The sequence below is a fragment of the Homalodisca vitripennis genome, chromosome 5, assembly GCF_021130785.1.
Source record: "Homalodisca vitripennis isolate AUS2020 chromosome 5, UT_GWSS_2.1, whole genome shotgun sequence".
Lineage (NCBI taxonomy): Eukaryota > Metazoa > Arthropoda > Insecta > Hemiptera > Cicadellidae > Homalodisca > Homalodisca vitripennis.
Window position 1 is genome coordinate 177,021,859 of NC_060211.1, and position 26,663 is coordinate 177,048,521.

The following is a 26,663-nucleotide window of genomic DNA, read 5'->3' on the forward strand; positions in this document are numbered from 1 at the left end:
TTAATTCTATTGTTTTTAAAAACTGTTAGAATTTTGACCACCGATTACCGATTGGTATGTCTTTTAACTTAACCACATTGCAATTCAACAGACGTACGCAACGTAACGAGACGTAACAAAATGAATATGGCATTTCATTACAGCGGCTCTGTTGGCTGGAACCTCCTATCAAGAGTTAAGTGTATGGAATGGCTTAGCACACCTTTACTAGATTTTTATCCACATAGTTTATGTGAACTTATATATTGACTGATTAATCATATAACAGTCAGGCAGGTCCTTTTGTTACCTCTTTGTTTATGTTCCTGCTTTAATGAGGAACTGCTAGCAGTTCTCAGGAATCTTGACCCAAAATAATACAATATATAGGCAGAGAAAGTAGCAATAACAACATAGCCATTCTATTTCTTGCTTAAACAGCTCAGTTGGGCAGGCGATCACACGTACGTTACTGTTTCAGTTTGGTGGCAAGCTGGTGACGTTCTCCAGCGACAGTCAGGCCGTGAGTGTGTCACAGGTGGTGACAGAACCGAGTCTGGTGGAGCGCTCACAACGGCTACAGCAGCTGCTCGCCTCCGGTCAGCTGAGAGAGGTGTGTCACAGCAAGAGCGACCCGGTGTGGACCTTCGTGGCCGCGAGTCTGGAGCCTGACAGTCGCCTCGCCATGCGAACACTGCTGGGCTTCACGCAGGATCAGCTGGAGGTAACTCTCTACCTACTCAGTATAGTAACTAATTATTTCGTCACATCTTAATTTACTTACATTGTGATGTGTCTGAAGAAGATATCTTTGATATCGAAAGGCCTCACAAAATAATAAAAGTGTAAAATATTGGTTTAATGTTTTAATGTAAGTAAGTTATCAGTACCAATATAAGCTCCATCTACAACATATCTTAATTTAACCCTTTGTGCTCCAAAGGCCAGCAGCACTGGCCACACCAAGGTTGCGGACAGCTCACGTTAGTTTTGCCGTAATTTACCCTTGCAACTCGTACGCCCAGTACAGATGGCTGCGCTACTTTCATTGACAGTTCGGCGGCCATATTCGTTGTTTGCCTCTCCAGATCAGAATTATTTTTCAATATCTTCTGTGTTATTTGCATAGTTAACACGTTCGCTACCAGGCGGCGCATATTTGCGCCGCCCGGGTCACCGTAACAGACCAACGTTACAAAATGTGGTTGTTCTACACAGACCGAGAATAATTGGTGTGAGACTAACCATAGACCAAGGATAAAATATTGTCGAATTGAGCTATAATTCAACAAAATAACCTAAAATGTACGTCTGTACTGTTCTTATTTGATATATTGCTGATTTGCGTAATTTTTACGGCGGCGCATATGTGGGACGTTCGGTCTATAGCATCAAAATCTTAACATAGACCAAGCGTCCCATATATGAGCCACTATTTATTTGCTCAATTACTGTAGGTTTTAGGGTAAGTTTCAATCAAACATGCATATCTTATTATGATAGTATTTTAATTCATGGTACAAAAGCTCAAACAACAGAGTCATAAATACAAGTTCATTGAATGTATTATCATACATATCTTATTAGGCTATAGGCCTACAAGAATTTTAATGTTAGAAATTAAAAAAGTTGAATATAAAAAAATAGAGTAGAAATAAACTTTATTTTATTTTAAGGTACAAAAACATAAATGGGGTTCTTTTAACTCTACAAGACATAATACATGACTGTTAACCCATATGTCATAACTATTTAACAAAATAAGTGAACATTTATTAAATAAGTTATTAAATTTACACTTATATTCAGAATTTTCCACGCTACATTATATTTAAGTGCTCACATATTCATAGTCTAATTATTGTGCCACTGGTTATAACAAGTTGGCATGATAGGCCATGATAGGACGTAATTTTTAAGATAACCAGAGACCAAGCGTCCCACATGTGAACCAGACATCCCCATAGACCAATACAAAAGTATCAAGCCTATAAAATAGACCAGTGATTTTTCATGGCAATAATAGTGGCATGCAAACAGCGGCGCAAATATGGGACGTCAGTCTATTTGAGGTGCCCCGAGCGGCGCATATTTGGGACGCCGGTGCACGGGAAGAAACCATGCGGCTCATATTTGAGCCGGCTGGTCTGTAGGTATACGCCTTTTCTTAACATGGTGGTAGCGAACGTGTTAATTCAACATGTTTAAAGAAGAAATGAAAAATAATTTTTAATGTATTTTTAATCAATTGTTTCTAATACAAATATAAACGCATATTTGGGGAATTTAACTCTTATACGTATATTGTTAAGAAAGATGTGTAAATAAAATGTTATAAAGTAGGAACTTTATACTCAGACATGAACTATTTTACATTTTTTTCAGTCTTTACATTTAAAAAAGAAAATAAAACTTGTAAATACACACCTATGTGCAGTCAAGAATAGTTGGGACATGTCTTCTAGTAAAATGTTCTAGTTTCTATCACTTCAGTGTATAGACCCACTACGCGTTATTCGTATTCGTTCTTATTTGCACAGTCTATGTAAAGAAAAGAATTACAGGATAATTTAAAATGTACTGCTTGACCTAAAATTACTTTTAAAAAAAGATGCTCGATAGGTTTCAGCACTCACCATTTATTATAAAACAAAGAGAATATTAGAAAATTACTGCTATGTTTAGTGGCCAGTGGTGCTGGCCTTACGAGCTATGGACGTATTATATATTGGCCAGTACAGCTAGACATATGAGCTCCAAGGACAAATTATAAATACTGCCTTTGAGTGCATTGGGTTAAGTTTCAAATGCATTGCAATGAAGAAAAACAGAAAACTATTATAATTTTTTAAGTGGACTCAGTTTACTCAGGGACAGCTTTATAGAAAGTTTTTGGATACATTATTGTTTTTTATTAATGTAATAAAGTTAATTGAACTATATTGATTTGAATTTCCCGCATAGTCGTAATAGTTGTGATTAATTTGAGAGACCTTTTCTCAAGATGTGTGTTTGTTTATTGAAAAATGGTTAATTATTGGTGAGTTTTTATTTATGCTGTGGCAAGTGTTAATCTTTTGAACACAATTTGCAAGCATAATAATCTATTTAACGCTCGAAGCGAGTATGCCAAAAATTACGTTTTAAAATCCTAGATGGCATAGTAGTTCTCAAAATTTATACAGATGGCAGTGCAAATAATTTTTGCTGTCTACTGCTGTCTGTTAACGAGGAATTCCAACATGTGTTGAGTATTGATCAGTAACAGCTGTTTATTTGGGTTATTCTGTGTGCTCATAGCGAGTAATCCTGCCACCATTACACCTGTCCTTACTCACTCAGTGTTTGTACAATTTTATTTGGTTTATGATGTAGTTTTATTTGTTTATAATGAGTTCAGTATGTTCTAGAACTTTCTAAATAAATTATAATTTGTATTGTATATTGTATAAATTATTATTTTTATTATTACTTATCCAGGTGACTTGAACAATTTTTTTTTTGAGAAACAATATTGTAAAATAGTATCATGTGTTTATACTTCTTACTTTACTTTTTCTTAATTTACATTCTGTAATAATAATACTGTAATAAAAATAGTTTTGTCTAATGTTTCTATATATATATTGATTACATGATGTTAAGCCCATTTTTGTGGTATTTGCATTCTGCTTCAGGAGATACTCAGTGTTCAAATACTCAGGTTATTGTAAACCTCCAATGTGTCACTGAAACCTATATCACTCTGTAATACATTAAAAAGGAGCATGAGTAATTATTTACGTAGATGGTTACTCAGTAAAATTGCCAGTTCATAAATACAGTTTGTTATATCTATTATAGAGGTAAGTAGTGAGATTTGAATATTTTTAGAGCATCTAAATAATTGTTTTTAACAAGAAAGTCATTTAATGCTTTAACATTTTTTCAGCTTGACAAATACATCGGCCAGCCAGTGAATGCGAAGCTAGGCGATATCGACGGGTTGGCCGAGGATTTTTCAGTATTATCACAGGTACCAGTGCTAGTCTTTTATAAATGTTTAAACTGTACGTAACTTGATGTATTACACCAAGGTACAATATTGTACTCAAATCAGCTGTAAGAAGTACTACAATTTTTACCGCTTAGATATGCAGTAATTAATTTTGTTTTATATCTTTCAAACGTTTTTAACTAAGTTTGAGGGCAAAGAAAAAAAACACTCAACACAACTTGAGGAATAACCTCGTGTGACATTGTGGCCTCACAGTGCTCCACCGAGCCTGGAGCAGAACTCCGCTCTTGTCGATACAGGTTGAGGTTTCAGCTGTACAATATTAATTTTTATTTTTGCGAGGACAAATTAATTTATTTTGTCAATGTGGACATATTATCCCTAATAAAAATTTACGATTATTAAAAGAAATTACAATTACAACACACTTGAATGCTTGGGAAATATTTTACATAAACGAGAATTAAAAAAACTTGTCAATAATGAAACCGGACTTATTAAAAATTTAATTATACTCTCATCTCAATCTATAAGAACAATTAAAATGTAAATCTGAATATTTTATACTGGCTAACCATATTTCTAAATCCTTTACTATATGTTATGTGAATATTTATTATTTTGAAACACGTAAATATTTATTTATTTGTGAGTAACCTGACGATAAAATTTGTGATTTTGAAAGCTCTCGCAAAAATTTTAATCAATTTGGGGAAATGCGTGATCATTACTAGGGGTATCAGATTAAAATCTTTCCAATTGCTCTTAGAATATTTGTTGGCAAATAATCTAAGGTTTATTTGACTGATAATTCTCTATGTACACGATTGTATTTCACAAGAATTAAACCTATTGTATTGCTATCTTCAAGGTAGGGTTAAAAAGTTTCTGGACTTAAAATTTGCTGAAAATATGTACAGTGGATTTCTAACTTCAAAGTACACTTCTGTTGCATCTACACTTGTTCTACGTTTCATAAAACTGTTAAAATATTCCTGAAATCCTATTTTGAAACACAATTTATGTTTAGATTCTCATGAGGAGTGTTGGGAACAGTCAAGTTCATAGGCGATAGCATCAATTCTTATTCAACTGATAGTGTACATATTTAAAAAATCATCAATATCATAAAAGGAATGATTTTGATGTCATTGACATTCATGCCAATGTTCAGGCAGGGTAGTTTTATCTACTGAATAATCAGGAACAACTGACTTGTAGTACCTGAAAATTAAAGTCAGAAACAATAAGTACTATAACAGTTTTAGGACTAATTTATGATTAAAATTAGTTTGATATTTTTAGATTTATCTAATTTAGTTATATCTTATTCACTAGTGAGCAATATTAATTTAAAATTTAAATTCTATAGAATGCAATCGAGTATATATTTTTAGATACAAGCATTGCGTATTCACACGTATAAATGTATTTTTATGAAACAGTAGGGAATCTTATATTTAATTTATTTTACTACCATTTTAAATATTATAATATCAATAATGTTTTACATTTTTAGGATGGATCTGATGAGGAAGGAAGACTGATGAATGATTCTTCGTTGGTTAGTTTTGATTTATTTTTCACTTAACACTAACAAACACTATTACACACTATTTACTTAACACTATTTTCATTTCAACAAACACACTGAAGCAACTCTTACACTATATATATGTTGTACTTGCAGGTATGGTTAAATAAAATTATGCATGAAGCTATCCATAAACTCTGAATAGTGCATGTCAATAGAAAATATTGTTCATAATAAAATTACGCATTTCTTTAAGGGCATGTTCAGATAATTAAAATTGAGCTGTAATTTATAAGTATCATAATGGTGGATATACAGGTTTGTCTGTAAAGTAATGAGGGTACCCGCCGTGTTTTGCCCAGTGGTCCTCGGTATGTCCCCTGCGGTGGTTTTGGTGGAAATTGCATTTCAGCTGTGATGCATAGAGGTTACAATAGCTGTTTTAGACTTATTGTCATGATCCAAAAATAAAGATGTTTGTTGGACCAGCGGTTCACGATTAAATTTTGCATATTTTTAAGCAAACTGTTTCTAAGAAGTTGCTTTCCTTGGTTAAGAAGTTTCAGAATTGTTCAATGAGTTCAAGAACTGATGGGATATTTTTGAAGACTCAATGACCTGGATGCACTTAACTCTTTTAGGACGAGTTTGTTGTCCAAGAAGACGATGCGGACTATACGTAGCCTGCTTTTTGTTTTAATGTTTAAGTTACGAAACATCGTTAAACATGATTGTCTATCTTATAACCTTTCTACAAATATTTACACGGTCATGTTGTAAAGATTTCTACTTATGGTAAAGAAAGTAAGAAATTTAAAAATTTTGTTTCCCACAGTAAAATTATTTTTTGTCATTATAGACAAGACATCACACAAAGACATCACACAGACACAAAGACATCTACTTATGGTAAAGAAAGTAAGAAATTTAAAAATTTTGTTTCCCACAGTAAAATTATTTTTTGTCATTATAGTAAGCTAACAGCAGAAAAAACCTAAAAAGCAAAGTAATATATAATTTTACTTAATACCCAACCTAATTACTTTTAAATAACGTTATATTGTGGAGCATTTTATTTTGAATAATGGGATGAAAATTATACGTATCTTTTTTAATGCCACACTTATAATGTATTTATAAAACTATTTTTACCTTTGTCTCCTTTAGTATAACCTTCAGAAAAAAGTAGTGACTTCAAGTATGTACCAGAAAAAATAACAAAGGTTTTCTTCGTCTTAAAAGAACTAAACAAGTAGTATAAAAAAGTACCAAGTGAAAAATTTTCTGGACTCAGACTAATTTATACTTCAGGATGAACCTTCCACACTGTTTTCTATGAAGCCCTTGTGCGCCTGCACTGAGTTATCAAGGAAACAGTTGGTAATTACCGACAGCTGGTAGCTGTACCATAACACCACTACAGCCCAAAACCCCCCCCCCTCCAGAGCCACCAAGTGAACCTGAAAAATGTTTTCCTGTTCCAAAAACTCAAGAAGAATCCCAGCAGGCCACAGTTTCAAAGCTGTTCCTGGCACAGAACAGTCTGTCAAAAAACCTCTGAAAAAGGAATTGGCAATTGACTTCAAGGGTCCTTTTTGAAACGTGAAATTTGCAATGGGAGTGGTAAATCGTTGTCTTAAAAAACTATAATGAAGACTTTGAACCGTATGCATTGATCGAACCTACAAACTATTTTAGTCAGTGCCATTCTCATTACCTTATGGATGAAACCTATTGTTCAAAAAGAAAAATAAATGTATAATATGATAAGATCTTAATTAAATTGATTCAGTCAATTTTAAAAGTTTGATATTTGTTGCTTTTCCAGGCTGGATCATTCAGTGTTGTGCAAAATAATTCACACGAGTTCAACTCATTAAGATCTGAGAAAAGTTCCATCGATAACAACAAATCTCCATTTAAAATCAAAATAGGTGAAGGTAAGTTTGTGTCAGTATTATCTTGTACTTTCTCTAACTACTCATAGACGAGTTTTACTATGGCCAATCAGATGGAACAAAAGATTTTGTGTACACTAGAGATCCTTTATGAGATCAATATGAAAGTGGTCATATTAAAACATTTTAGAGTCTGAAATGGGCAAATTTTTAAGTTTAGTAGCATGATATTTGTGTCTTAGCAGATAGGTTTTGCTTGTTTGTTAATGATCAGTTGGAAAGAATGAAAGTCATTTACATGTTGTAAATAAACACTTCTTAACTTTCCATTGCTTTCTCAAAGTAAAATATTTATTCATCAACATCTTTTAACAAGTTAGTGATATCCATTGTAATAGTCCTTTTGAGACTACAAAGACTTATTCCAGAGTCTTTGCCACATTTGGAAGCAAGTCTTGAAGGCCTCTTTTCTTTCTTCTTCTAAGCTGGAACCACTTTAAGTATTACTTCAGCCTAGAAGTGTCTAGCCTCTGTAAACTTAGACGGGCATCTTGTCACAGCTTTCATAGGCCTCCCCTCACCCCTCATCCTTTTTCTTTTTGTGAAGAATGTCATGTACAAATCTTCTGGTTGCATTCCACATGTCTTCATTTTTCAACATACGGAGCACAACACAGTCTGGGGCTAGTTGATGATTTGAAGTCAAGTTCAAGAGCTCCCATTCTTCCTCCCATCGTTGGCATAGAAAGAAAGTGTGGTATGCTGAGTCCACCTCTCCACAGTACCAGCAACCATCGTCATCTGTCAGGTGAAATCTCTTCAGATAGCTTCCAAAGCTACCATGACCAGTTAAAAACTGAGTCATGTAGAAGTCAATTTCTCCATGCTTTCTCTCTGTCCAACTTCTTGTGTCCTTGATGAGAGTTCGTGTCCAGTGAGCCATTTCCTGCAGCATTCCTTCGCCATCTTTCCTGCCATGCGCTGAAAAGATCATCTTGATTTCCTTGCCTATTCTGGTTCTTATAATTCCTACTTCGTTCTTCGGCTTGTAGGTCGATGGGTACAATTCCTGCAATGACTTGTGCTGCCTCAGCTTATACTGTTCGGTATGCACTGCAGACTCGTAAGGTAAGCCATCTCTGTGTTCTGCCAAGAATTTTGCAGTACATACTGCATTCCACCAATCCATGCAGGTTCTGCATACAGTATGATCGATTGCGCTACCAAACCAATTATCTTTCTGGCTCTTGGTCCTCCTAAGTTTGGCATTAGCCTGCACAGAGATTGTGCTGGGCTCTCAGCTTTATCTGAAACTTTCTTGATGTGAGTTCTTCCCTTGATGTCTTTTGCCATGCATACTCTAAGATACTTTATTTTGTTTTTGGTTCTTACTTCCACACCTAGATTAGAAGGTCAATAATGAACTTGTAACAAAGAACAACTTTTTCAGGGCACCCTGACCTACAATAATTCTTTTATTATTATATTAATTTTTAATACTTAATTTTCAATATTGTATATTACAATTTTATTAAATACTGTAATTATTAGTATTAATTATCGTACTACTGTTTCTCTGACCTAATGTTCACTCCTATTTCTTTTTCTAAACTTCAAGACCGTCGTGTATATCCGAATTTTATTAGATAAAATTTTTTTAAATTTTTGTTGTACTTCAGTGTGTAATAAAAAGACTTATTCCAGAGCCTCTGCCACATTTGGAAACAAGTCTTGGAATATCTTTTGTACTGTTGCAGACAAGGAAGGAGTGATCTGCAGAGCATTATTGGCTGGCAATTTGGAGCTAGCGGTGGACCTATGTGTGCAGGAGAGCCGCATGACAGACGCCATAATCCTAGCCCAGATTGCAGGTCCTGACGTGCTGGCACGGACACAGTACAAGTACTTCCAGGCAAGTAACAACCTGTCAGTGTCATATTCGTTAAGTAATAATGTCTTTGGAACAGTGACTACAGAAATTCCAGGTTGAGATCAATCTTTTTTTATTTTAAAGGAAATGATTTTCTGCATTTGAATCTACTTAAGGCTACGGGTGTATTCACATCTAAGTATCTCAAATAATAATTTTAATTTGTCTTGTTACTTTAGATATTTAAGAAATATATGTTACTTTGAGTGCCAAGTATTTTTCAATAAAGAACTCAATTGAAGTCAATTGATCGGAAGTGTACTATAACAATTTATTTAGAAAAGAAAAATTCTTCATGAATAATTTAATATCATATTAGTTTAAAAATATAAATTTTTCGATTTTTATTGATTTTTTTTCCAAACGTCCAGTAAAATTGGACATTGGCATTCAAAGGGTTAAATACCAGATCAATTGCGAAATATTTCATTAAATATTTCGCAATTGAACTAACTAAATTCATATATTTCGAATATGAATTTAACTAAAATTCATGGGGGGGGATGGCGTGGGCAGCTCAAAATTTTTAAATAATGTATATACCCATTAAGTGACATCTCATTTGAAAAGTCTTGATGAAGAATAGTGGAAACTAGAGTTTTCTATCCCAACCCAGTATAAAATGGCAGCTCATTGAAATTAATTTAAAATCAAAGAAAAAAAATAAGAAAAGCATTTTTTTTAACTACCTATACTGGTTGGTGCAGTGTACACGTATCATGTCATATGCATAGGTGGGCCTTACCACTGTATCCGCATGCCTTGTCACACATTGTAGATGCAACAATGATAAAGAATAGCACTGGTTATTGATTTATTCTTGGTGTGACACACATTCCAGTTAAAATTTATCAATCCCAGAATTACAGGCCATTTAAAGAAATACTCTGTAATGTGTCAAAATCAATTTCAACACTCGCTCAGGTTGAATCTATAAGGTGAATAAAAAGTCAGGACCCCCCCTCTATTTTGTTCTAAAGTTTATAAAAGAGGATATCCTTTGTGTAGTTGTGCAATGTGAAAAGGAAGTTTTAATTGGGTGATTTTTTAAAAGTATTTTGTGTCCAGTTTTTTAATTGGACAATTCATAATTGACAACTTGTTAAACATTTGAGATGAGTTTTGTAAATTTGTGAATAATAAATAAATAAAAAATATGTGCAGCAAAACCAGAGCTACCTGAGCCACCTGCTGTCTGCCGTCGTGACAAAGGACTGGAATCAGGTCGTATCCTGTTGTGACCTGAGCAGCTGGGCCGAGGCGTTGGCAGCTATCCTGACCTACGCCAGTGACCACCAACTGCCATCACTTTGTGGTGAGTGGTTACGTCACCTACACCGATTTGATGTCAAGACGTATTGATTATGAGTTATTTTCAGTACTTTGGTATTGTTGGGAGTTTACTATTTTTAGCCATGATCAGGCTTCGGTAGCGCCATTACGTGAGCGCTCATAAATTTTTACTTTTTTAATTCGTAATACGTGTGTGTGTATATTATACCTGCTCATATATAACAAATAGTAGATAGGGGCAAAGTGGTCTCCAGGTAAAACCAAAGTACCTTAATATCAAATTGAGAGAGGATTTAAGTTCCTATATTATTCAAAGAGTGTTAACACGTTCGCTATCAAAGGTTATACTAGCAGTGTGTGGTGTGTCTCCCAACAGTCACTGTAGGGCTATAACTTGTGTAATATACAGTGTGAGTGAAAAGTATGGATACACTCTGTTTAGGTTTTGCTGGATAAAGATGGAGGGATGGAACTAGGGACGCTTTTCTAGGAAATAGAAGTGAACCTTTTAGTCACTGTTACAACTTTGCCCATTTCCCCAAAATGGGATTTTGGGGGGGGTTGGCGCAGGCAGCTCAAAATTTTTAAATGTAAAGACCCATTAAGTGACACCTCATTTGAAAGGTCTTGATGAAGAAGAACAGTGGAAACTAGAGCTTTCTATCCCAACCCAGTACAAAATGGCAGCTCATTGAAATTAATTAAAAATCAAAGACGAAATTAAGATATTCAAAGTCTAAACATTTTAGTGGTCGCCATTTTGAAAATACTAAAGCTAATTTAATGATATATTTTTTTAGTAACTGGTCTTGTTATTGTCAAAATTTGAGCCAAATTTGGTATAGTATAATTTATTACTTTAAGATATTTATTTTTTTATAAAAAAAATGTATACAGATAGACAAATGGGGAAACTAAGCATCGGAGACCCATGTTCATATGGTGAAATACGTTTGTCTTGACCTGAGCAATAACGTGGTATACCTTTGTCCAGAGAGTTATGTGATACCCTGGTATATACAGTTATATACAGGCAGGTATTATCTATTTTCTCTCATGAAAAATGATGTTGTTTCGATAATATAATTAATATTTTCTGTCTTAAGTTGAAAATGACCATGGTACTACTATGTTAGATTTTGTGACTGTCCACAGAGAGGCTGGGAGACCGGTTGGAGAGGGAGGGAGGGATGGACAGTCGCAGGAACTCTGAGATCTGCTTCGTAGCCGCAGGTCAGCTGGGACACCTAATACAGAATAGGATAGCTTCAGACCTCTCTACAGAAGCCTTACAGGTCAGTGTCAATACTTGCAGGCAAGTGGGTGTTTGTTGCTTTTTTAACTATCTTGGAAGTAGATATCGATAGATTAGTGTTGCTTGTTTTACTGTCTACTTGAAAGTAGGTATATGATTACCCAGACATGACACAGACCTTGGTTGCGCAGTGGACAAATGTCGCTGCGCGTATGCTCAGCTCATCTGATCAGCACAGACATTTCTGTCTGCTCCACGAGTAAAGTGCGTACTAGCGTCGCTAAAAACATAAATATCAGTGCTTAAAATGGACACCACAAAAGCTTCGGTTTAGAAAACTGTAAAAAACTATTAAATAATAAACAATGTTTAAATATATGGAGAAACAGTACCCCAAAATAAGTAAGAAATATAAATAAAATGAAATGTGTTTATTTTCACTAACCAACAGTGGTTGCAATACACATAGTCAAACTTACACTTAGCTTTGGTGTAGCCATAATCTCAGGTATTAAAGGTTACGTGTAAAATTAAATGGTTCAAATAAAATGCATTTATAGTCAACAAAAATTAATAATTGCAATATCTACATTTAAAATATATAACAATATGTGTCTTAAGTTAAAAAAAAACATATAAATAAATTAAACACAAATAAATAATATAAACATTCAAGTAAGAAACACATTTTTACATATAACATCTTGCATTAAAATTTTACAGAAGAGAAATTCCCATTTTCAAATTCAGTTACATTACAAAATGCTTGGCTAATCAACCAATTTTTAATTTTTGTTTTAAAAGCGTTAATTGGAAGGTTTGTAATGTTTAAGGGCAATTTATTAAAAAGTTCCATACAAACAAAGCTAAAAGACTTTTGGGTTTTACTCAATCTAGCATATCTTACATCTAACAGATGTGCTAGATGGTGTTGTAACAGTGGATTGAACCTCTTGAAATAAAAGTATTTAAGTTTTCCTTGACATGGGTGAGACTGTAGAAAATGTGAGACTAGGTGATGTGAGTATTTTAAGCTCAGGAAATATAGTTTGACATGAATCTCTATCCCCAGATATTTTATACACCTGATGTTTTTGCCACATGGAAACTTCTTGTGCTCCACTGGAATTACCCCAAAGAGTTACACCATAAAGTAAACGTAAATGAAAAAATTCATAATAAGCTTGGATCACTAAATCTAAATGATTTAGACATCCAATGACATTTTTAATTTACGGATCAGAAATAAAACTCTAGAAAGGCAACTCTAAATTATAGTGCATGCTTAGTGTACCTTCTTCCTGAAGGGCTTCAGCATTTTTTTTAATTATGATATTTGATTTTGTATAATGAGAATGTTGTTTGTAGGAATTGGTAGAACTGGTATTGGTAGCCAAGAGGGGAGATGTCCAAGACAATGGAACAGCCTACTTGCTAGACCGCTACGCCAAGCTGTTAGCTTCCCAGGGTGACTTCAACACTGCCCTCGCTTACCTGACTTCTTCACAACAGGTAACACACTACGAATCTATGTAGGCCGCTGTTTTCATATTCTAATTGCAAACCGTGTTGGCCACAGTATAATATTAACCCACTGAGTACCAATTTAAGTTCAAATATTTTTATCCTCAATACCACTGAAGTAATTGTTCATTTTTCATTGGAAAACATTGTGTAGGTGTTTAAGATCAATAAAAAAATATTAAACTATCATATAACATGTTAAAATTGTATTGTATTACCTTATATTTTAAGTTTTAAATTATGTGGATCATCTGTTTACCTTGTCCACTGCCAAGTTTGAAGGTTAGGTCTTGTCACATAATTTTCTTAAATTTCTTCATCACTACTTTCATTCAAAATATTATTGTCATACTTCATTGAGTATGTTCTCCACAAAGGTATTAAAACTCGCAGAAGACAGAATGCTATCTTGCCACGACACCATTTCAGACAGCAACTAATCTAATCAAACAATCAACAGATGAAACGGTTAACAACAATCGATTTCAAGAGAGCCATCTTCACTCAACAGATGTTAAGCCGAAACTGCTAATAATATGCATCTGTCTGTACAGTTGAGTTGAAAGAGGGTGAGCTTTATTATGATTTGCTGAAACCAATGACCAATATGACCAACAGTGATCGATATTTTGTTGAGACTGCCAGCTTTTGAACAATTTGATGCTACACTGTTGTGTAGCTTAATTGTTGAAAAATAATCTTCTTGGCCATGAAAGCCTCAGTACACTTACTTTCTGGATATGCCTCGTAAATCCTATGACCTTTCTGCAAATATTTTATGCAGCCATGTTGGTAATATGTAATCTACATCTTCTTTATCGCATAACAGCTGTCACATCACGTCACTCCAGCTGTGTCATCAGACAGGCAATTGTGTTGTGCATTTGTGTATTATCCTTATTTTCCAACAAATCAACATTGTATTTTGTACTCTTATATAAAATAAAGTAAGAAACTGACAAATGTTTTTTCCTACAGCAAAATTATTTTTTGTTCTTATAATAAACTAACTGAAAACAAATATCACTATTCAATGACAATGTTATTCAATCAATCAATCAAAGAGAACTTTATTCATATACATCGAGTACAGAATATGTGTCAATATGTATGTAAACATTTTATCTAGTTTAAAACATAGATCAAGATAAAAATGTCATGTCCAGTTTAAAAATTCCTCGATGGAGTAAAACGTCCTGTCAGCAAGCCATGCACTGAGATTCCTCTTCAACACTGACTCTCTTGTTATACTCTTGAGGTGTCTTGGTAGGAGATTGTAAAATTTTGCACCTGCATAAGATGGCTTCTTGGTAGTCATGGTGAGTCGATGAGGTTGTAAAGACGAAGTCTGTCACATTGTCATTATTGTAAAATAATAAGATAATATATATAGAAATAATATTGATCAGCCAATAAATGTGGTATTCTTTAAAAAAAACTTGTATATATATATATATATATATATATATTATTATTATTTATTATTACTGTACTTATAATGTATTTATAAAAGGTTTGTATTTTCACCTTTATCTTCTTCAGTACACGCTATGAAAAAAGTAGTCACTTCAAAAAGATTTACTGGAAAAATTACAAAAATTGTCGTTGTAAAAGGGTTAAAACATTATAAATATGTGTTTAATTGTACTGTACCCATTTTCTGGTATTCAGTCTCCACTATATTATGAATATATAATTTTACAGGAAGATATCGAGGAACTGCGAGAAAGGTTGTACGTGGCGAGTGGACAGAAGCCATATCCTGCTTCTCATGTACAGCAGAATGTCCAGTATAAGGTCAGATATTCAATAAAACCAAAGCAAATTTGAATAAACACATAATCTTAATTAACCCTCTCCCGCTCCCATTGTTTCCAGGCGCTCACGGTGCTTCTAACCTCAATTAATTCGCTCTGCCGGTTGGGCTCGGTCAAAATACGCGGCGTCTGAACTTACATACGTTCTGTCATTGTAATTAACTATAATTATATATATTAATTATTTTACTATATATTGGTTCAATGAAGTTGATTGTACGAGACCATGGAGGGGGCACACGGACAGCTGGGCGCCGGGTTGTTTGTTGCACAGTTACTTGGTGAAGGTCATTGTCTGGCTCGCCGTCACTGCCCCTGCCACTGTGATCACTCCGAACTACATCCTCAATGCCACTAACCACTTCACAAAGCTCTGGTACATCACTACACTCACTTGAATCGTCGCAATCACTACTAATAACGAGATCGATTTCACTGTCACGAAGTGTACGACTACAACCCGCCATTATTTCCGCACAACTAATATAAATAGCAAAATAATAGAATAAATCTACTTTTAAAGTAAAGTAAATGGTCTCCTGATAGCAAACAACCCGTAGTAGTACAAACTATTGCTACTCGAGAGCAGCAGTTATCGGCTCTAGTAGATAAAGCAGTGTGTGTGCCGATCTGTACCGTTTAGGCTGCAGTGGCTATATTGTGGCCGTGCCGATTCATGCCTTGCGAGTGGGAGAGGGTTAAATATTTTAGTGTTGGGTATCTCTATTTCTTATAAACAACTTTAGTTGTGGATTTTGTTTTCTAAACATATAACATGATGGATCTGAGGCGATGTTAGGATTAATTTTCTCTGGCCAGGCTCAGCTCTAGTTGAGTAGCTGATGCTGGTATGATGGGTCAAGGTGAATCTTTAGGAGAGGAGGAGTCTGGCCAAGGCATTTTGCCATGATTACGTCAAAGCTGTCCACACCCTTAAAAGTAGTTGCAAACCTCAACTTTCTATATCATTCTTTGTTATAGTTGTAAATTTTCTTTTGGTTTTGTTTAAAAAATATTGTACTCTGAATATAAATACAGTCATATTTTATTATAATTGACTCCATCCCAGCGGAGCAAGTGCTTTTTGTAATTCAATGTTTATTGAAATTATACATATACATTGTTTTATACATTATTATGTATATTACTGCACTTACTGTTGTTGTTTAATCCAATATTGTATATCCCGGATCCAACAGTCTGTTCATGAGGTAGAAGCAACACAACGTAATTTTGATTTGATGAGATTTAAAAGCTGAAAATTCCATCGGCCTGTAATAACATCCTCTTTTTAAGCAGCCTCATCTTTTCATCCATGTAATATATAGTACTTTAAATCAAATTGAAACATATCGGATTTGGATGTAAATAGTAGCCATGCGTTTTAGTTATAACTAGACAATTTTATTTTTTGGCGTACAAAAGTTTTTATGGGGAACTTCTTCATTGCTCATTTTTGGAAAGTCACCAGTCTGTTATTATTTGTCAATAGGTCATGTTCATTTATGGGTCTGGCCTTCCAGACACGAGCTTATTTGCTTTTGTTTTATTTCATTTGTATAATAGTGACACAAGAATCCTTTCACGAATAATCAATTTTTGATAGTTAAGGATTTTATTTCAGTTAGCTATACAAGTTCATTCGATTGTTAATTCTTTATTATGATCATTCACATATTACATTCGTTATTCTTTATATGGATCTACGTCGGCAAAAAATTTTGATTCAATTTTAATCATAATAAAAAAAAAACAATCCGTATTATTCTAAAATTTCAATGAAATGAATCAGTTAAAACGCATTTCCCTCGATTAAGAATAATGACAGTTTATAGTGTATATATCTATAGCACTGTACTGTCAGTCAAAAATCGTGTAAGTAACATTAGTACTTGTGGGGAAATTCACGACTATAATACCCGAAATAGAAATAATATGATTATAGATTGTCATAATTTGCAATTCCATTGTAAAAAGCCAAAATAAATGGGTCTAAAATTCTTTAGTATACTCCAAATTACTTAAAATTAACGGAAGAGACTAAAATTTTTCAAATTAAATTGCGGAATTACCTAACCAACTTACCATTATATTCCTTCTCTGATTTTTTGAAATTTATAATAGATAAAGATTGTATTTATTTTTGTTGCCCTTTTATTTCATATTTATCTAAATGATTCATAATTAATATTGTTTATATTTATAATTTTTTATGGATTTATTGTGGACTTCACAAAGACCCACTTATGTATTTAAAAATATATATTGTTTTTATATTCTTGACACCATTCATGTACACCATGTGTAAATTTTGAATAGAGATGTTTCTGATTCTGATTTAGATATTTTTCTATTTCCAGAACACCATGCAGACGGGGCACTATGGGAAGGCAGTGAAGCAGCAGCAACAACCCCCCTCCTACCATCAGCCCCCTCTGTCCTCATCCGCGTTCCCGAACTCTGCGCCGGCTCCTACGTACTCCATGCCTGCAGCTACCCCTTCCCGCAAACCTTCTATCAGCAATCCTCTTGTCTCCTCTTTCCAATCGTCCGCTCCTGCGAACTTTGCTTCTCCCATGTCGAACTTTCCACCACCCAACACCCCTCCCTCCTTTCCTACATCACAGCCGCTATTTCCCCCACAACCACAACCCTCCTTTCCCACTGGACCTCCAGCTAATTTCACTCCAGTTTCGTCTGCCTTCGCTCCTCCCCTGCCGTCCCAAAAATCCTATCAGCCTTCAAGTCTACCTCCTCCCCCTCCTGTGTCACGGACCCCTGTACACTTCAACTCCGAGACAGTTCCTCCTCCACCTTCAGTCACTCCATCTGCCTTCTCACACAGGGGCAATCCAAGTCCTTCTCTCGGAGGTAGAGTCACTCAAATTTTTAATCTAAGAATTTGTAAATATAGTTTTACTTGTTGAAGTGTTGCATATGGTCTTTACATTAGAGGAATTATATCGTACCATAATAGAAAATCAAAGTTTCATGCTGTGATTCTGATGTAATAATCTTGCAGGCAGTGCACGTAAATATGTGGTGGATCCATCCGTAGGCGGTGGATCTTCTTTTAGGAGCCCATCCAACACACAGTTCAACAGTAATCCGTACGTGCCACAATCTGCCCCACTCCCCTACAACGCGATGCCTCCGCAGCCACAATCGTTCGCCCAGCCTGCGTACAACAACCTGCCTCCGCAGCCACAGCAGCAGTCCTACAATAGTCTTCCACCACAGCCGCAGCCACAAATGTACAACAATATGGCACCTCAATCACAAGTGTTCAACCCTCCATCTTCTCTACCACCCATCACAAGCCAACCAGGTATTGTGATTGACACGATAGTATATATTGTAGGTTATATCTCAAAGTCGATACTTTCCTGAAAACCACATTATAATGTAATTTTACTTTTTCAGCACACAAATACCATTTACTAAGCTGTGATATTTTCTTTGCTTTTAAAGTTCCAGATTAAACTGCTTGTTTGTTCTGTATCAGTATACTTAAGAAATGTTCTTATTTCAAAGTTGAGGTTATAATTGACATTTTTCAGAGCATTTCCCCCCGCAACAGTTTGTGCCCAAGGCAACTGCTGCGCCAGGGTGGAACGACCCCCCAGCACTCTCAGGCTCTGCAAGAACCCAGGTAACTCTAGCATAATTAGAAATTATATCTGTATTTATTTCAATAAGTTAATAAATTACAACAATTTGGCTAATAGTAATGGACCAAAATGAATAAGTTAGAGACTTAAATCAGGCTCGGACGACAAAAATGAATAGTGTTTAAACGAATTAACCCTTTGTACGCCACTAATGAATTCCAAAATCTTCCTTTAAAGCCAAGACATTTATAACAATATATCTTTTTTTAGAGTTAAATGCTAATTTATATTATAAATATGCTGTAAGAAATAAACGCAAAAAAAATATAAAACAGGACATTTTAGTTCAAATTAGCGTAGTTATTCATAAAAATCTAAAAATAACTATTTAACATATTGTTAATTTGATCTACATTCAAATTCATGGTGCAATCTAATAAAACTAAAAAAATTGTATAAACTACTAATTATATTAGAGCATTTTCGTATCTAAGGTTTCGTAGATAAGGTCTATCATATTATTTTATCATCTGGGCAGCCAACGAATATATTTGGTTATGGCTCTGTAGGACACACAAAACAGAGAAGCAGGGGGACGGAGCTAGACAAAGGGCGATCCCCCCTCCCCCTGCTGCGGAATGTAGGTTGTCTAAAAATACTTTCTAGACAACCGTGATAAGCAAGGAGTGTGCACCTGCCGTTCTGAAGGCTAAAACTAAAAAAACTCCAAGGGACACAATTTATAATTTCAGATATAATCATGTTTGGTGTTTCGGTCAAAGTCTATCATTGGAATATATCCGTCTATGGCGTGGGAAGGGATAATAAACTTTTTTGGTAGGATAGAAGGTATACAAATGAAGAAAGGTTAAATAATATAGGACTGCCAAACTCTCCGAAGTTGTCTTCATCTGTCACACAGCGCAGTACAAGAGTAAGATTCACCTTCTCATGAACGGATTGTCACAGGGTCGACACACTATCTGGACAATTGAGAATAGTTTAGAGTTCAAACTATACAGTCAGGCAGTGAACTAAGAGTCCCTTGTCAGTGTGGTTTAGGAGAGCGTGGTAAAATGGAAAACCCACAACACAACATTTAAACACCGTACAAGAGGGACGAAGCCACACACCTCATAAAAATACAAGATTTAGTGAATCATTTTAGAGGCAAGCGACTCAATGTGCTCAGCCAAAATAAATAACTCCAGGTATGAGACAAACTCTAGAGTGACTCAAGACTAAGAGGGCTAAGATATGCTACGGCCCACACCTTGCTATTTCCAATTCTGTCTATGGGGGTATGTTGTATTGCTCCAGCCAATCGGTGACAAGATGAGCGATCACAGATCATACAACAACCATCTGTCTGTATGCAGCTAGGTAATGCAGAATTATATATAAAACTACACATATAACTAAAAATTAATCTTAAAGAATGAAAATTATATTATAACAGAGTAAAGTTATAATGTTATACTCCGGGACATTCACTGGGTTGCCCAGATTTAAGTGTAACATCGGTTTTTGCTGTACCCAGTATAGTTTCTACTGGCAGGTATAAACCAACCAGAACTGAACCCTCCTGGGATCATTTCGCTATTTATAGAAGAACCGGTTATACTCATATAGCCAATGAGCACTGCAAGCCCTAAAGGATTTTTATTACTGCAAAAAGCAGCCTTAACTATATTAGGGTTAATATTCAAGGATGCTGAAAAATATCAAAACAGTGCAAAATTATACTGCAAAAGTATAATATTTTTGTAAAAAGGAAATTTGAACTACCTTTAAATTTTTATAATTTTTTTACTGCCATAAGGCTGTAAATTTTTACACAGTAAATTCTTTGAGATTGGTTTGTAGCAAAAAATTTTCTTCTAGTCTAGATTATAACATAATGTACAGCTGTACACCTTGGAGTATACACATACGCTGGCGCCGAGTCTTGCGCCAGTTACGTTTTCTGCATTTGACATTTTACTGCTCATTTAGTTCTTCGTATATCACTAGATTTCATTGGGATATCCCTTACTAAATTTTGGATGCATAAAAAAACTGAAATATTTAATTTGCGTGAGCGTGGCTAACCTTATTTTTGTTAATTTTTATTGTCTGTTTTGCTTGTCACCAGTTGGCAGCTCTGCTGTACACTGTATTGTCTGACAGTTTGTTTATATTGTGTATAGTGATGGATCGTGAAAACTGTGTGATTGTGAAGTTGAGGTTTTGTACAGTTATTGTGTTTTGTGATAAGTGAGATTGATTTACTTGTGAACAATTCCAAATGCCACTGCACCTTGAAAATTGTTTCAAGGCTTTTTATAGTGTAGTAAATTACTATAGAAAAATATACTTCTATGAAAAAAGTTTGATGACTATTTTTGTATTCAGTGTGTGAATTACGATTTTTTTCATAAAAAAAATAGTCACTGACTATTCCATGGAATAATTGAAAAAACACATTGGTGTATATTTTCAGATTTTTGTTTGATATGTATTAGAAATTTTTTAGATATGTATTTAACTATTTTTCCCTCTGTAAAAACCTTTATCAACAATTAAAAAATACTAAATCACATTTAAAAACTGTTAAAAACATTATCTTGTTTAATATTTTTAATAAAGTTTTGTATGTAAATACATAAATCATTTGTTTCGTTATTTAACTTTCGTATAAAACAATATAGAACATTTATTTTAAATAAGGTTTCGAATTTCATTGCTGTACCATAAACCAAAAAATTTATTGCTGTATAACCAAACTTCTACATTTTCACCAAAATTAATTGCTGTAACCAGGTCTGCAGAGACTTAAATAACTGCCACATCAGTGTATTAAAATTATCATGACGTCTTCCTTTGTCTATCTCTCCGTACAATTATCTAGCCTATATCTAAAATTAACTGATCATGTTCAAAACGATCACCAAGATTTACTATTAGAAGCTGTCAAATTATACAAAATATTTAACCATTCTTTGACTTTTTATTTATGTTTTGTGACTTCAATAGTCTTCCTCTCATATAAATTATTATCATACAATGATGGTACGGGTTAGAAACCCATCAATGTATTAATCACTCAATTGACTGTCCCTACCACAAATGAACTATTGAGTGTAAGGCGCTCTAATGGGTTGTGTGCGGCAGTTGACGGGGGGCTGTATGTCGGCCCGAACACGCAGGCACACGTCGCTGGGGCCACATGTTGGCACATAACAAGGTATTCGTGTCATGCTGCACCATGCATGAACACAGTGTGACTCTAACTGTCTTTCTCCCACCATAACGTGTTGGAGTGCCAGATTGTTAGATTACGTATTTTGTTTTTGTCTTAGAGCTATTTTTTTTTTTTTTTTTTTTTTTTTTTTTTTTTTTTTTAATGAAAACCCCTGTTTTCCTTGTGTTACTCCTGTTTGTAATTTATTAGTATTCTGTTAGGATCTATGAGCAGTTTCAAAAATGTTTTAGATTATAATAAATATAAACATTTATTGTATTACCTTAATTTAAACTGATGAAGTGCTACAAAGTGCAATTGTAACCATTTGTTTCATAAAATCTTTGCATGTCTGTGACAGAAAAGTTATAGAGTAAATGTTGACAGTTTGATTTACTACTATTATAAATAATAACCTCAGATGTTTTCAAATTAAATCATTTACAAGTTTTATAGTTTTTAATATGCCTGTGGAAGAAACATGATACAGTGAAATGTTGACAGGTTGATATCTCAATTAATAATAATTTCGAATTTAAGTCATTGATTTATATCTGCATGTTACAAGTTCACAGCAAGTCTGTAAAACTTTAACAGTTGTAGTTAACAACCATAACCCAGTGATGAATATAAGATAACAACCATAACAAAAAGAGGAATTGTAGTTAAAAACCATAATCCAGTTATGGATATTAGTTAATATCCATGATACTAAGAGGAATTGTAGTTATTAACCAAAACACAATGATGGATTGTTGTCAACAACCAAAGCACAATTAGAGAAAAGGATTCAGTGATCAACCTTAACACAGAGATTGTAGTTAACAACCATAACTCCAATTAATTGTTAACAACTATAACACAGTGATAGATTGTAGTTAACAACCATAGCACAAAGAGGAATTGTACTTAATAACCATAAAAGAGATGGATTTGAAAAGTAACAACCATAACATAGACAAATGAACTGCAAGTTAACAAACATAACACAGTGATAGATTGTAAGTTAACAACAGTAACACAGCAATGGATTGTAAGTTAACAACCATAACACAGAGATGTATTTTAGTTAACAACCATAGCACAAATAGGAATTGTAGTTAATAACCATGACACGTGGATTGTAAGTTATGAATTATAACACAGAGATTGTAGTTAACAACCATAACATAGAGAAATGAACTGTAAGTTAACAAACATAACACAGAGATAGATTTAAGTTAACAACTATAACACAGCGATGGAATGTAGTTAACAACCATAACACCAATTAATTGTTAACAACTATAATACAAAGATGGATTGTAAGTTAACAACAGTAACACAGAGATGTATTTGAAGTTAACAACCATAGCACAAATAGGAATTGTAGTTAATAACCATGAGACAGAAATGGATTGTAAGTTAACAACCATAACACAGCAATAGATTAAAGTTAACAACAAAAACAGAGAGAGGGGGGTTGCTCTGAACAGCCCAAACAGAGAGAGATTATAGTTAACACCAATAACACAGTGATGGATTTTACATAACAATCATAACATTATGGTTAACAACTATATTATGTGTTCTGTGTGCACAGAAAGAGAGAGGGATGCTGTTAACAACTCAGACACAGAGATTGTAGTTAACAGTTATAAAAGTGTTGGATTTTAGTCAACAACCTCTTCATGGTAAATGTTTATAATATTAGAACCAAATTAATGCACCATTGTAACATGAATTTATAGAACTAAAAACATAACATTGCAAGGTTTCCAATATAACTTTTTCATAGCAGTAAACTCCATTGAAAATTAGCAAACGACATTCCACTGTATACTCAGTTAATTCTGAAAGGAGATGTTTTCTTGTTAGAAAGTAGTGAGGTTCAAATAGCTAAACTTGTACTTCGAGGCAGACAAGTTTAAAATTAAAGGTAACATCTCAGAGATTAAGAAGATTTGGAATTTAAGAATTAGGTACATTCATCCTCTGCTGTGTAGCAAAACAAAGCATCTTAAATTTATTTGGAATTTGCCTGACAAAATGCTGTGGCAAGGCAGCTAGTTATGCTCTAACCACACTCTCTATAGTTGAATTTTTAATTTTTGTTACTCAGTAGTATTAATTAATTTATCAGACATTTTTGAAACTGTTCAGTTTTCACAGTTAATTTATACATATTTTTAATACTTTATTAGTCGAGACAAAATTGTTTTAGTTGAATTATTTATATTCTATAGAATTTTTTTCTGTTTTAAATTTTAAATAAATTTATCAGACACTTTTTTATATTAAATTTTTATTAATTATCTACATATTTTACTTAAATAGTCCAGATATATTTTATCTACCTTCTTACTTGATTTTCATTGGGTTTTTCTTTCTCTAAGTGATAATTTATTATAAGATGACTTGGAAGTGGAGAACATATGGATAATATTTCATTATTTCCATACTCAGTTGGTAAAAGGCTGAATAGATTGATATATTTCACATTGAACATTTAATGTGTTCTTTTAAAATATTATGTGAATACATGAACGAACTATCCAAATTTTCTATACAAAGTGATCTTACTCAATTTTTTTATTGTTGCTTTAAGCAATTCAAACTGATTTCACCAAACTATGGACTACTTGAACAGTGTCTATAAAAATCTATCAATAGTTTATAGTATAAAAATTCAACTGACTTGTTTTTCAGATTAAAGATGTTCAACAGCCGCCTCCTCCACCGATAACACATCCTCTGTTTGCCGTTCCCTCTCAGGAGATGCCTCTACAGGTAAGATTTTGTAATCTTGTCCTCATTCTTGTAACAACATTTTCAAACGTACTTTGTGTGATTCCTCTTAAAAACCAATTAACCTTTCATATTGACGTTAGATTGTGTTGAAACAAAACTACTCCAACACAACCAACATTTATAGATTTGTGTATTTGTGATCAAAGTTTCTCAGAAGTAACAATCTCAATTCTTGAATGATGGCTTCTCTCATGCCATCAGGTGTGCAATCAAGCAGGGTCCGAAGGAATTCGTTTTAAAAAAGGGGGTTTAAATTGTGTCTTACTTAAACATAACAATTAATTGTGATTTTTCTATTGTGTGTTGGCTTCAATCAGAGAACCGGTATGAAAGATCTGTATGGAACACTGTTTGACATCTTGAGAAAGTCCTAGCACAATTAAATAGTTCAAAGCCTTATCTGATGTTATAAATGAAAATGATGGTAGCTCCAAGGCAAGATTTATATTCGATGATTTAAATAAAGATTTCAAAATACTTGTATCAAAAACAACTTGACCTATGTACTAAACTGTTGTTTTTTTTTTCAATTTTTTATATTTAAAGGAGAGGTCGATCCCCTTTTAAACCTTATTCTGTCAGTCCTCATGAGCCACTGGCCTGTGCAAGGATTTTATCAAACAGAATAAATGGGAGAGTCGATACAGTACAAGGTCGATGGTACGGATAAAAAGTGCAACAGTCACTGACAGGATTTGAACCTGCGCTATCTCTAGCTCAGACTCAAGTCCAACGTCTTAGACCGCTCGGCCATCGGCACTCCCAGTTCCTTTTATACTGTAGGCAGGGGTCTGAATCTCTCTTTTATTAAGTATTTCAATTTCAATTTTCTAATTAAAATTACAATTTAATTTTTCACATTTTGTCCATTTCCCACAGACAAACTGACATAAGGATTGTATTCAATGTTATATATCACTATCAAAAGATCTTGAGGGAACTCAATCTATAATATGCTACCTTTTACAATGTTATATTAGCACCAAAACGCGTTATATAACAAAGGTTATAAATTGTGTCCACTGATCACCTGGTGTTTGTTATGTACAGGGAGTCCCTCCGATCTCAGTTCAGCAAGGAGTTGGTGGGGAAGGGGAATCTCACCCAGGGTACAACTTCCCCACCCATCAAGTCATGCCCCCGACTCAAGCAGCCCCTCCCCCTGCTCCCCCCGTAGCCAAGGCTGTGGAACCCCCCCGCCCCAAGCCACCATTGCCCGAGGAGCATATGTACTTGCAGACTGTTTTTGATGAACTCTGCAACAAATGCATATGTGCTGCAAATAATCCAGTAAGTAATTTTTTCAATCATAATTGATTTTATTATCAGGGTTGCTACAGGAGTCCAATAATGAAATTCCCTGACTTTTCCCTGATTTCCAGACCAAATTTTTCATTATTCCCTGACTTTTTTCGACGCAATCCCCAGGGTTTTTGGCAATTAATGGGTGGAAAAAAGTGGTGTTGAGGCTAACAGGGTGGCAAATATAAAAAAGCAAAAAATAAAGTGAACACAGTTTAATACGTACAAAAAGATTGACTTAAATGATCTTTTACAACACAGAAGTAAAATACAGGGTGGCGCAGAGAAATGGGAAATTTTTAAATAATCATATTAAACCAATGAATTGTACTACAAAGTTTTTAATGCTTAAAATGTGTTAGGCAAGAGTGGAAATTACATGAGAAATATTGGAAATAACAATAAAGTTAAAGTACCTTTTTTTTAAATAACATCAGTTAAGTGCTGTCCAATGCGCCCAACACATTCATTCAATCGATTTAGAAAACTTATCATTGTGCGACACAATGT

The 26,663-nt window shown here is 34.2% G+C and overlaps 1 protein-coding gene across 3 annotated transcripts in view; it reads left to right on the top strand.

The window, feature by feature from the left end:
* The window catches only part of LOC124363228 (protein transport protein Sec31A), a 47,771-nt gene that overhangs the window by 17,526 nt on the left and 3,582 nt on the right, over positions 1-26,663 (top strand). Inside the window, exons 10-24 of one of the 3 annotated variants that reach the window (XR_006922530.1) lie at positions 461-703; positions 3,911-3,994; positions 5,496-5,540; positions 7,339-7,450; positions 9,166-9,320; positions 10,503-10,653; positions 11,787-11,926; positions 13,255-13,398; positions 15,115-15,207; positions 17,588-18,098; positions 18,250-18,555; positions 18,788-18,879; positions 21,992-22,064; positions 24,750-24,830; positions 25,902-25,962. Coding sequence is in view for 2 of the 3 variants with exons in the window: in XM_046818395.1 (XP_046674351.1) it covers positions 461-703; positions 3,911-3,994; positions 5,496-5,540; positions 7,339-7,450; positions 9,166-9,320; positions 10,503-10,653; positions 11,787-11,926; positions 13,255-13,398; positions 15,115-15,207; positions 17,588-18,098; positions 18,250-18,555; positions 18,788-18,879; positions 24,750-24,830; positions 25,902-26,141 (2,397 nt within the window). In the remaining variant the exon portion in view is untranslated. Of the gene's footprint in view, positions 1-460; positions 704-3,910; positions 3,995-5,495; positions 5,541-7,338; positions 7,451-9,165; positions 9,321-10,502; positions 10,654-11,786; positions 11,927-13,254; positions 13,399-15,114; positions 15,208-17,587; positions 18,099-18,249; positions 18,556-18,787; positions 18,880-21,991; positions 22,065-24,749; positions 24,831-25,901; positions 26,142-26,663 lie in introns of those variants that run through there. The other 2 variants (XM_046818395.1, XM_046818396.1) reach the window with 2 other exon arrangements.